The sequence below is a fragment of the Lagenorhynchus albirostris genome, chromosome 14, assembly GCF_949774975.1.
Source record: "Lagenorhynchus albirostris chromosome 14, mLagAlb1.1, whole genome shotgun sequence".
Classification (NCBI taxonomy): domain Eukaryota; kingdom Metazoa; phylum Chordata; class Mammalia; order Artiodactyla; family Delphinidae; genus Lagenorhynchus; species Lagenorhynchus albirostris.
The window spans coordinates 72,409,210-72,422,129 of record NC_083108.1 but is presented as its reverse complement, the minus strand read 5'-3'; the positions used below and the strand labels follow the sequence as shown (position 1 = coordinate 72,422,129).

Below are 12,920 nucleotides of genomic sequence, written 5' to 3'. Positions count from 1 at the left end.
TAATGCAGGTTTAACCAGCTTCCCTCTCCTGGGAAAGCAGTAAAATCAACACAGCTAGCATTTTCCATATAGGGAGATGTGTATCAGGAGGTACGGAGCATGGTTTTCATTAATATTAAATACATTTACCATTAGACTACCCTATGAGCCAGGAAAGTATTCACACTTTCTTTTAGCAAAGGGAGAAAGGCCTTAAATGTACATATAGAAGACTGTTTTAAAGCAGAGGACAGGAGGCATTCTTGAATTATTTTTAATGCTTTTTCTATTTTAATAAATGAAATGTTTTTTACTGAAAGTTTAATTTTTTTTTTTTTGTGGTACGCGGGCCTCTCACTGTTGTGGCCTCTCCCGTTGCGGAGCACAGGCTCCGGACGCGCAGGCTCAGCAGCCATGGCTCACGGGCCCAGCCGCTCCGCGGCATGTGGGATCTTCCCGGACCGGGGCACGAACCCGTGTCCCCTGCATCGGCAGGCGGACTCTCAACCACGGCGCCACCAGGGGAGCCCCTGAAAGTCTAATTTTTAACTTTAAAATTAGTATTTTTTCATTACTATGGGTATATATAATCAAATCCAAATATACTATAGACACCATAGCTAGATCTCAGGAGATCTGAATTCTGCTGAAGAAGATTTCCATCTAGCTCTGTACTTCCCTTCTCTGACCTTCAACTTCCAGGTCTGAAATGGACAGATTGGATTAGATGTTCTCAAATTAAATTCCAAGTCTACAATTCTGCAACTGTATCAATTTTTTTATATTTTATTTTTAATATATCTTTATTGGTGTATAACCTGCTTCACAATACTGTGCTAGCCTCTGTGGCACAACAAAGTGAACCAGCCACATGCACACATATATCCCCTCCCTCTCGAGTCTCCCTCCCACCCTCCCTATCCCACCCCTCTAGGTTGTCCCAAAGCACGGAGCTGATCTCCCTGTGCTATGCTGCTGCTTTCCACTAGCTAGCTATCTATTTTACATTTGGTAGTGTATATATGTCGATGCTACTCTTACTTCGCCCCAGCTTCCCCCTCCCCGCCGTGTCCTCAAGTCCATTCTCTACGTCTGTCTACGTCTTTATTCCTGCCCTGCCACTAGGTTCATCAGTACCTTTTTTTTTTTTTTAGATTCCATATATATGCGTTAGCATACAGTATTTTTCTCTCACTTCACTCTGTATGACAGACTCTAAGTCCATCCACCTCACTACAAATAACTCAGTTTCGTTTCTTTTTATGGTGGAGTAATATTCCATTGTATTTATGTGCCACATCTTCTTTGCACAACTGTACGAATTCTTGAACCCGGGTACAATCTAGCACTTTTACCTGCAAGGAAGAGTTTCTGTGGTTTCACTTAACTCAAAAAGTTTAATTGGCATTTTTAGTTATGAAAGTAATACACACACAGTTTCAACCATAAAAAAACATGTTAGAGAATGAAACCATCCTTGTGCACCCCCAACCCACTCAGCCCTGCCCTGAAGTTAAGTTCCCATATCTCACCTTGTCCCCTTCAGCTACATGACAGATGACATCCCCAGTGGATGGATTGATGGTGGGGAAAGTTTTCTTGCTGACAGAATCATGCCACTCATTGTTTATGAAGATCTACAATGAGAAGGAAGAAAGTCCTCAGGACCAGCTCTCAACCTGATACTGACCACCAGCCATGTTTAAAAAAAAAATCAGAAAGAACAAATAGGAATTAGCTTCAGAGGGATGTGGCCTAGAAGTTAAAAGCACAGGCCTTGGAGACAATCCAAGCTGGAGCACCCACTCTGCCAAGTACTGTGGGTAAGTCATTTGACCTTCCAATGCCCTGGTTTCTTTGACCTGAGAAATGAAGACTATGTTCCTTTCTTATCAGTAGTCTGTATATACTGCTGTGTAACATCACCTCAACAGTTGGTAGCTTAAAATGCTTTATTATTATCTCTCACAGTTGTGTCCATTGATTAGGCTCAGCTGGGCAGGGCTTGGTCATGTGGTTGCAGAGCGAGGGCACCTGGGGCTGCAGGTGCAAGATACTTTCTTCACTCATATGTCTGGCACCACATGGTTGCTTGGGCTTCCTGACTGTATGGCAGACTCAGGCTAGTCAGACCTCTCACATGACAGCTGGCTTCCCTAGAGAGTGTTCCAAGACACCAGGCAAAAGCTGAAAGGCTTCTTAAGACCTAGCTTCAGAAGTCACATGGCCTTATTTCTGCCACCAATTCCATTGGTCAGCATGAGTCACAGGCCCAGTCCAGATTCACAGGGAGGGAGGAGAGCCTCCACCTCTGCCTGGGAGGAGCAACGAAGAATTAGCAACCGCTGTTCCTCTACCACACTACTGTAGTAGGGTTGTTATGAGAACCAAGTTAGATTATTCTTTCATCCATTCAGTAAATATTTAGTGAACACCTGCAATGGGCCAGGCACGGTTCTAGGGCTGAGGACACAGTGGGAACCAAACTCAGGAACTTTTCTCTCATGGAGCTGGCGTTCTGGTAGGCACAGAAAATAAAGAAGCAATCAAATATACAAGGCAGTCTCAGACTGCAGTCATAAGTGCAAAGGAGAAAAACAAGATCCACAGAGAGTACTGAAGTGGAGGAAGATAGAGAGCTCTAGCTGGGATGGTCAGGGAGGGTTTCTCTGAAGAGCAGACATTTGACTTGAGCCCTGACTGATGAAAAGGAGCCAGCCATGGGAAGAATGGGAGGATGAGCAATCCAGGCAGCAGGAACAGCAAGTGCAAAGGCCCTGGGGCAGGAATAAGTCTGGTGTGTTTGAGAAAAAACAAAGGCAGCCAGAGTTACTGGTGAACGAGGAAGGAAGTGCTAGGAGATGGGGTCAGAGAGGAGGGCAGGTCCTGTGAAACTCTCAGCGGAGCAGAGCAGAAATCTCCCAGCAAGCTGTCCCCTGAGGCTGGGGAAACTGGTCTTTCCAGAGGGGGCTGAGGTCACTTCAGTCACTTTAACCAAGGCTGGGGCAAAGGTCACAGGTGGGGTGAAGGCAAGGACACCTGTCCAAGGCCACTCTGCCTTCCTTCCCCAAGGGCTCTCCTGGGCCCCAGCATCCCAACATGGCCTGGCCCCGGCTTAGGACCTGGGAAGTCGTCTGCAGTCACTCAGCCAGGTTCTTTGGAAATGTGTGTGGGTTCACATTAGGTGGCTGATCATCCATCTGAAGGGAAAAGACACCCCTGTTTCCTCCTGCAAGAGAGCTGGGAAGCAGGCAACAGGTAGTTTCCAGTGGAGGGAACAGGTGTAGCAGAAAGAGTTCAGGCTGGAAGCCAGCTGGACCCGAGTTCAAGCTGGACTGGGCCACACCCTCCCCACGTGCTCCCCTCTCTGAGAATCGGCCTCGCCTCCTGGTGAACTTGGAGGACAGTGAAGCCCACGGGGAGGAGCAGAGGTAACACCCGTGGAGGAAGGAGGAGAGCCTGGCACACAGCCTGTGACCACTCCAAACATCTGTTCCCGTTGCCACCCTGAGTGCAGGCTCAGGTTTCACAGCCTCACACCTACTGATTCACTGAAGCACTTTAAGGAGGAGGTCAGCTACAGAGAAAGGCAGGCCGCAGTGGGTGGGGGTGAGCCTGGCTGGCCTTGTACTGTTCCCTTCTGCTGACCAAGATGTCAGCACCTGGAATCATGTGAATGTTCTACCCATCACCTGCATGTCATGGAAATGGCTATTGACCGTTCCTGGCTACTCATTATGTGGCAGCCCCTGTACCAGAAGCTTTCCATTACTGGATCATTCCCATTTAAACCTCATAGCAAACCTAGGTAAGCTGCATCCTCCCTACAGTTGGGGGACACTGAGGCACAGAGAAGTCAAGCCACCTGCTCAAGGTCACACAGCAGTAAGAGCAGAGCCGGGATTTGAACCCAGGTCTTCAGAACTCCAAGGCCTGTGCTCTTCGCCCAGTTCTTCCCCCCAACTCCAGACTCCAGTCAGAGCCCATGTCTGCCTTCGAGGAGGTCAGAACTCTTGTTTCCTAATCTCCATCTTTATGGTTTACTTAACTGCCCTGCTGCAAGTTTGATTTTGAGTTTTTATTATGGGTGCTATAAAAAGCACCAGCCTCTAAGCCAGACAGACATGTGTTCGAATCTTGGCTCTACCCCTCACAAGCTGTGACCTTGGGGCCAATCCCTTCATTTCCAGATGCTCATCAGTCTCTGGGGATGACACATCCGGGGGCTTAAATGTGAGGACTAAATTCAACGAGGGGTGCAAGCTCCTAAGCCAGGACCCCACACACAGTGTGTCTCACCACCACAGTCAGTACATTACTCCAGATGCCTGCACAGCAGCATACTAAATTAGTTTATCCTGAAAAAGTTTTCGTTGTTATTTTGCAAAGATCAGGAAGTATGAAGCGGAGAGTGGGCCAATCTGGTTAAACTCCCCAGGTCCTCACCCCTTCCTCCCTGGGCGGGGCCCACACCGTCCCCTGATCTTGTCTAGGACCCTGGAAAGAGCACTCCCTGGTCCCTGTCTGCCTCTCAATGCCCTGGATTTGTTGAGTCACTCTCCACTGCTGGATTTTCAATAGTCCATCCTCCCTTCTAACTAATAGGATAAGCTGGGGTTTGCAGGAACCTGGAATCTTCCTTCTGTTTAGAGTTCCCACTTCCCTTCTCCTAAAGCCAGACTTCAGTGGTGCCCTCCTTGGGGAGGGGGAGCTAGGGTGAGAACCGTTCTCATACTAAGCCTCTGCCAAAGTTCTGCTTCAAGTGAGGAGAGCTTCATAGTGACTCATCTTGAATAAACACAAGAGTGGACTCTAGGCCAAATGCTTCATAACCTCTCGGCCAAAAACCCAACGCCTAACTTACATAATATGTTAACTCACTCTCCCTGGGAGGGGGTCCTACCGGGCTCACACTTCCCCATTATAGTTTCCAGAAGCAGAGGGACAGACAGCCTCATGGAATCAGAAGCTGACACTTTGAATCTGGACTGCTGGCAAAACTCATAGAGCTTTTCCATCAAAATGCTCTATTTTCTCTACATTTTAATAAATACATCTCACTGCATTTTATAAGTTGGATTCACTCATCCATGCAGTGGTTAGTGTTAACCAAGTGCCATTGCCATGCTGGGCACTGAGTGAAACAGCCAAGTCCTGGCTCGTTGAACCAAAGTCCCGGGAGAAGAGACATGATCAACAAGCAAATGAAGAGAGAAGCAGAAACAAACAGGCAACAGTGAGGACCAGAGGGGGTACCTGAGGCAAGGGCTTGGGGACACAAGGAACCAAAAGGGCCCCGTAGCTGCAGAGTGAGGGTGGGGGAGAACAGAGGGGGCTCTGGTTTCCGCACCTGCTGTGTGCCAGGACCTGCACTCGTGCTGGGGTCCTGGAGGGAACGGGACAGACATGGGGAGTGTCCATTCTCAGTGGGGATCATGGACTTTTTTTTTTTAATAAATTTATTTATTTTATTTTATTTATTTTTGTCTGCGTAGGGTCTTCATTGCTGCGCACGGGCTTTCTCTAGTTGCAGTGAGTGAGGGCTACTCTCCGTTGCGGTGCGTGGGCTTTTCACTGGGGTGGCTTCTCTTGTTGCAGAGCACAGGCTCTAGGAGCTCGGGCTTCAGTAGCTGCAGCACGCGGGCTCAGTAGTTGTGGCTCGCGGGCTCTAGAGCGCAGGCTCAGTAGTTGTGGAACGCAGGCTTAGTTGCTCTGCGCATGTGGGATCTTCCCAGACCAGGGATTGAACCTGTGTCCCCAGGACTGGATTCTTAACCACTGTGCCACCAGGGAAGTCCGATAATGGACTTTTATTCTGTAACTTGCTTTTATGAGTAAGTTTATCTTGGACGTTATTCCACAGGCATATCTGCCTCATTATTTTAAGCAACATAGCAATCTTCAAAACTAACGGACCACAATTTATTTAATCATGTCCTACAAATGCACTTTTAGGAAAAGTTTTCACTGCAAGCAGACCTCAGAGATATTTTGGGTTCAGTCCAGACCATCGCAATAAAGTATTGCAATAAAGGGAGTCACAGGAATCTTTTGGTTTCCCAGTGCATATGAAAGCTATGTTTACATTATACCACAGTCTATTAAGGGTGCAATAGCATGATATCTAAAAAAATCAATGTGCATACCTTAATTTAAAAATACTTTATTGCTGGAGCTTCCCTGGTGGCACAGTGGTTAAGAATCCGCCTGCAAATGCAGGAGACATGGGTTCAAGCCCTGGTCCAGGAAGATCCCACATGCCGCGGAGCAACTAAACCCGTGCGCCCCAACTACTGAGCCTGCGCCTAGAGCCTGCGAGCCACAACTACTGAGCCTACGTGCTACAACTACTGAAGCCCACGCGCCTAGAGCCTGTGCTCCACAACAAAAGAAGCCCCTGCAATGAGAAGCCCGTGCACCGCAACAAAGAGCAGCCCCTGCTCGCTGCAACTAGAGAAAGCCCACGCAGAGCAACAAAGACCCAATGCAGCCAAAAATAGATAAATAAATAAATAAAATTTAAAAACAAAAAACTTTATTGCTAAAAAGTGCCAATCATCCTCCAAGCCTTCAGCAAGTCATAATCTTTTTGCTGGTGGAGGATTTGAAATGTGGTGAGAATTACCAAAATGTGACAGAGAGACAGGAAGTGAGCCAATGCTGTTGGGAAAACGGCGCCAACAGACTTGCCCAATGCAGGGTTGCCACAAAGCTTCAATTTGTAAAAAACACAGTATCTACAAAGTGCAATAAAGCACAGCACAATAAAATGAGGTCTGCCTGTATTCCTGACAGTGCTGCTGCTGCAAACATCCTTAGACACGCATCTTTGCAAAGCTGGGGCAGGTTACCGTATTTAGAATTACTGAGTTGGAGGATAACATGATCCGTGGCTTCCTCGGATATCTTCTATTCCAGGCCCCTGCGGATTAGGAACTGCAAACAGAAACTTGTGGGGAGGGGTGAGAAACTGGGGCAGGACAGTAGAGCTGGGAGCAGGACTGCAGGACCCTGGAGAGGAGTCTTAACCAAAGCGAGGACAGAGTGATATTCTAGTGCCACCTCCACCCCATGGCAATGGACAGTCATAATCTGCCCAAGGTCGCCAAAAAAGGTTAAACGCCACTCAGCAGCTCCAATTTACAGATGTAGGACCCATTCTAGAAAGACTTTATTTTCAAGCTTTGATGCATGAAAGAATTAGGGATCTGTTACCTAGGAAATCTACACCCCTGGAATATGTTATTTTCCCTAAGAAGGAGTGAGGAAATGCTGTGGCTTTCTATCCTGGGGTGAATCCTGCTGGCAACTGCTTTTTCAGTGGCAGTTGGGTAATTTATGTCTAAGAGAAAACAGATCATAAGGAGAGAAACATAAACATGGAATGCCACCCACATTCACACTTATCCACACAATCATTTAGGTACCTCGGGGTTAGTTTGGGGTTAAGGCCAAGGGCAGCCACCTCCCCCAGAATGTCTCCCTGAACATTCTTTCCTCATCCCCCAAGGCCTTTGGTCTCACATTCCTGGACTTTCTATTATTTCTACAAAGATCTTAAAACTCCTAAACAAGCAATAAAAGCAACGTGATCAGTGTGGAGATATGTCACTTGACTCATTCAGCACACAGCCATTCCAAACCACTGCTTAGCCCAACACAGGTTTTGGCTCATTCCATAACAATCTCTCAAGGAAAACAAGATAAATCAAACTCCTATTCTGTATATACCACCTGTTAGCAGTGATTATCTGCAGGGGTGGGATATCAGAGGACTGTTTTTCTTTTCTTTTTCATTTTTATATTAGCTTATAGGCCACTTATTTTTAAAGAAATAAAACATTTAAACTCCCCTTGAATCACTGCCCACAAGCAGATTCCCTATGCAGCCGTGCCCTCACGCCAAGGAGCATTTTCCTTCCAGGACATTTTTAGCCATTTATATGGACCTATGTTTATCCACATTTGACAGAAAGTCTGTTTTGATAATTTTAATTAGTTTCACATCACTCTGAGTACGAGACATTTTCCCCTCTTGAAATATTGTTTTTGAGATCCATTATTCATACGGTTCCAGCTAATTCCTTTAACTACTGTGTGCACAGAATTATTCTTTCCTGTAGCTGTAACATATGTTGTTCATCTGTTTCCCCATGGAAGGCAGGCTGGCTTATTTCTTGGTTTTTGCTAATATGCAGCAATGAACATCTATATGTGCCTATGTATATGTCCAGTGAATTTCCACCTCACATACTTCTGTAATGCTTGACTTTTTGTACTGAGGATGTATTACTACTGGAATCAGAAAATTCGATATAAGGAGACCCTTTTTTAATTCTCTTTTTGTCAGTTTTCTCTTTAGTTCCTGAATGTTGTGGTCAAGAGGTTAAGAATAGAGACACAATTTTTTTTCCTGCCCACAAGGCGCAGCTTGCAGGATCTTAGTTCCCTGACCAGGGATTGAACCCTCGCAGTGAAAGCGCAGAGAACTAACCACTGGAATGCCAGGGAGTTCCCAAGACACAAATTTAATTCACCCCGAACTCCCATTCAACTTTACCGCAACCTAGCGCAGCCCTCCAGGAAACAAATTACAACTACAACAGTGCCCGCATAAAATGGAGTTACACCACCATTATATTCGAAGCTCAAAAGCCTCACTGTTATCTCCTATTTAAGGCTGCAGTAAATACGGAGGTGCAAGAAGCCATGAGCCAGGCACTTGCTAAGGGCTGTGCAAGGATGCCTCCCTTTTATCCTGACAGCAACCATATGATGTAGATGGGATTTTTACCCCATTTTACAGATGTAGCAGCTAAGGTACAGAGCTAAGTAATTGTACCACCCTCCATATCCCTCTTTCCTTGCCTTATTTTTCTCCATAGCGCCGATCGATCAGCTTGCTCCATACTATGCATTTCGCTTGTCTTCTAGGATGCAAACTTCCCATGATCAGGGATTCTTGCCTGTTTTGTTGGTTGGAATTGGGGTTGCTGAGGTGTCTTTTGAATGAGTGAACCTACCCGGATTGATGTTACTGAGTGACAGGCAGCCTGAGTCCAGAGAGTGAAATAGTGTCCAGTGATTTTTCTCATCTTCATTATTATTATCAACCAACATGAACTGGTGATGCTGAAGATGAAAAGTATTAGTCACACCTCATCCAAAGGAATTACTCTGCTGAAACCACACTCCCTTGAGTTTTCCTTTGAGTTGTCTTTCCAGATCTTAATTACTCTCCAAGTCAGGGAAGAAAAAAGGAATGAAAAATGAAAATCAGTTTCCTTGACAGAGCTGTGTCCCTGAAACCCACCAAGGATGAGAAATGTTGATCTTCATGAAGCCTGGCCATCATCAGCTCCCCATACAGGTCCTGCTGGTGAGTGGGGGAGGAACTTGTCCTGTAACCTCCCTAACCCAACAAAGAAGTTCCCCCAACCCTATAGCTCCACCCAGGACAAGTAGAGGCAAGAGGACCCCAGGAAGGTTGACCAAACCACCCCACTCTATAGACTCTTCTGGTTATGAAATAGATGTGGGAAGGAAAAGACCTATTGCCTGTGCCACCCCCTATTCAAGGAGAGACCCAACAAGCTTGAAATGCAACATTCCCCCAAATACCCTTGGGTGAGAAAATCCAGCGCCTATAGAAGCAACTTCAAAGCCTGGAACAGCTCCTTCTGGGGAAACTCCAGACTCCAGAACAGTTCACTGAACGTCAAGGAATCAATAATCCCCAGGGAAATGTCCAGGCATATGATCTAGTTTGTACCTAGAGCTCCTGGTAAGAGACTCAAAATGTTAGGATTAGACCTTGGCATTCTTGCCATCAGGGATTGCAACAACTCAACACTGAAAATGGCCGAAGAAGCTTTAAAAGGGGCCTGTTCCAGCAGAGTGTGGATTGCTCATGCGGATTGCTTTGCAACCCCTGGGAAGAATAAATAAGATCTGAATGTACTAGTTTAGGAAGACAATCCAGATACACTGTTCAATGAGACAGCTTCAGAACAGTAAGTGCAAGGATCTCATTTAAGTAAAAGCAAAAAAACCTGGTGCACGCTCTCACACACACACTGAGGCAAAGAAAAAGTCTGCAAGATCACAGACCTACCAGTTAACAGTGCTCTTGAAGGGAGTGCAATGGAGTATGCGGGAAGTTTTACTTACTTCTGCATTTGTATACAGTGAGCAAGGGTTCCTTTTTTTTTATAAATAGCATTCTTTTTTTTTTCTCTTGCACCGCGTGGCCTGTGGGATCTTAGATCGAAACAGGGGCCCCCTGCAGTGGAAGCGTGGAGTCTTAACCACTGGACCAGCAGGTAAGTCCAAGGGTTACTTTTAGGATCTCAAAAAAATCTGATAAAGAAAAGCAGCTGCAGGAAGCTTTCACTCTGCTCCAACTTACCTTATGAACTAAATCTAGAGAACAGGGCTCGTGCTATCGACCAGAGCTGTGTGCATGTTTGGACCCTGTTTCCTCACCTCCACATAAGCACAAAGGAGGATGATTTTCATTAGATCCTGCGGCCACAAAGGCTTGGGATGCTGCTGCCTTTCCCTTGAGGATATTTCTGCTTGATGTTCAAGTCTTCCAAGCATGAACTCCTCCTTAAGCAGCCTAAGGAGCAGCAGCCGCTGCCTTTTTGGCTTGTGTTATGCAAAGGGCATCTTATTTTACCTTTTGTTTTTATTCCCTTGCAAATGACCATTTGTAACACCCTTTAAATCACACAGATGTGCCTTTACCCACTGTCTCTGTGCAGATTTGCAGCCAAGCTCCTGACCAGACAAGCAAGTCCCCTGTTGAAAGCAGCCAGCCAGGGGCCATCTCTACAGCATCCTAAGTCAGCAGTGACCCCTTTATTCCCACCCAGAGCTGCAACAATAGTACCATGGAAGGTTCTGGTTATCAGCTTACTCTTGGGGGCCTAGATGTGGACCCCAACTCTGCCGTTGACTTGAGTCTTTGGGTAACTCACTAAACCTCTTTGTAACTCAGTCTCTTCAACTGTAAAATGGAGATAATCACAGTACCTACCCCACCGGGCTGTTTAAGGATTAAACAGCACAACAGGTAAATGCTTAGACTGGTGCCAGGTGCAAAGGAGGTACACAGAGAATATGAGCTGTTACTCCTGTTAAGTGCCCACGTGGTGTATGAACCCCTGTGCTCACCCTCTGACCCCTTCCCACTTTATAGAAGTTGAAGCTCAGAGAAGGGCAGCAACTACACAAACAAAATGAACTCTCATAACCAATTTCCTTCTCTGTGACTTTCAGCACTTTACCCAAACTCAAAGATCAAAAGAAAAAATATTCCCAAGTCCTGACTGAGCAAGAAATCAGCTACTGGGAGTCAAAGTTATCCTGGAAAGTCCCTCCTTTCTTTGACCAAAGAAAGAGCCTTGGAAGGCACAGACACCATTTGGGGATTGCGCTGTTGTAGCGAAGGTCTCCACCCTTTCCCAGTTGCCAGCAGTGGAAGTGCCAGGACGCCGAGCGGCCGCGGTCGTGGCCTTGGCCTCTCGGCGAACTGGTGACCCTTAGCTGAAAAGGACTCCTTTTTGTTTTTCCTTTTGGACGTTCTTGGACGAGGGCATGAGTCAAGGGATAAAAGACTACGAAAAGACAAAATTGTTCCTGCAAAGAGGGTCTTAAATGGACATGTCCTCTGGGTGGGTGATGTCGTGAAGACTCTGCGCAGACACAGGACGACCAAGGCCCGAAAGCCGAGAACGACTGGGGATGGGGGAGGGGGCGGGGGATGGAACCCGGAAAACGGGCAGCGGCCAGACAAGACAAATAAGTGGCCAAAGTCACAGCTGCATAATGGAACCGAGGTGTCAGGGGCGGCGAAGGGGCCAAACTGCTCGCAGGCAGGGAAGGGAAGATGTGCGGAAACAGCAACTGCAGCAGACCCCTCGAGTCCCAGCTGGATAAACTGAGGCCCGAAGAGATACAGTCCCTTCCCACCGGGCGGCCTCCGTCCCCAGAGAACAAAGCGCTGGGGCGGTCTCACCTTGTTGTAGAAGACCTCGGGCTGCTGGTTGGGGGCCGGCACGGCCGGGGTGGCGGCGGCCGACAGCAGCCGGCGGCCCTGGCAGGGCCGGGCGGCGGCGAGCACAACTGCGCGCAACATGCCGAGGCTCACGCTGGACTGCCGAGCGGAGCCCTGGCGGCTTGAACTGGAAGGACGGCCGGGCGGGCAGCCCTGTGCGCGACCTCCCCCCTCCCGTCCCCGGCGCGGCCGCCAATGGGCAGGCGCGCAGCGGGGCCCTGGGGCGTACCCGCGCCTTCCCCCGCCCCAGGCGGAGCTGCGCCTCGGCTGCTCGCCGCCAATACGCGCGCGCGCCCGCGAAGGGGCGGGTGGGGCTCCAAGGTAGATCCTCCTGCGCGTGGCGCGCCGTGGGTGTAGCGTGTCAGGATCTGGCGAGTTCACCGCACGTTGGCTGAACCCCTACTGTGTGCCTGAACCCTTAATGTGTACAGGCAAGAACCGAAGCGACCCTGGCCCTGACTTCAGGGGGCTTACACTCTAGTGGGAGAGGCCAACCTTAAACCAAACACGAGGTAATTTCAGATTGTGATAAGGGATGTGAAGGAAATGAATAGGGTGAAGAGGTAGTTGGGGCAGAAGGCACTGCTTTTAAATCCCTTGGTCAGGAATTGAGACCTGAATTGTTAAGGTTCTGTGACTAAGGGAAGCATTGCAGGGGGAGGAACAGCAAGGGCAAGGCCTTGAGATGGGACATCTGACTTGTGTTGCAGAAAGGGAAAAACTGGAGGCCAGTGAACAAGGGGGAGAGGGTTGGGAGGTGAGGTGAGAGAGGTGGGCAGGGACAGAGGTGGAAGGATTTTAGAGGCAGTGGCGAGGGATTTGGAAGGGAAGGATAGATCTCGGAGAGACAGCAATGAGTAGTCCTGAGCAGAGATTTTTA

At 47.9% G+C, this 12,920-nt stretch overlaps 1 protein-coding gene across 2 annotated transcripts in view; it reads right to left on the bottom strand.

Moving 5' to 3' along the window:
• The window catches only part of ALDH2 (aldehyde dehydrogenase 2 family member), a 29,756-nt gene extending 17,580 nt beyond the window's left edge, over positions 1–12,176 (bottom strand). The window contains exons 1-2 of one of the 2 annotated variants that reach the window (XM_060120667.1): positions 12,002–12,176; positions 1,512–1,616 (exon numbers count right to left, since the gene is read on the bottom strand). In XM_060120667.1, the coding sequence (XP_059976650.1) occupies positions 1,512–1,616; positions 12,002–12,121 (225 nt within the window). In that variant the 5' untranslated portion in view covers positions 12,122–12,176. The remainder of the gene's footprint in view (positions 1–1,511; positions 1,617–12,001) is intronic. The other variant, XM_060120666.1, reaches the window with a different exon arrangement.
• Between the last annotated feature and the right edge of the window lie 744 nt (positions 12,177–12,920).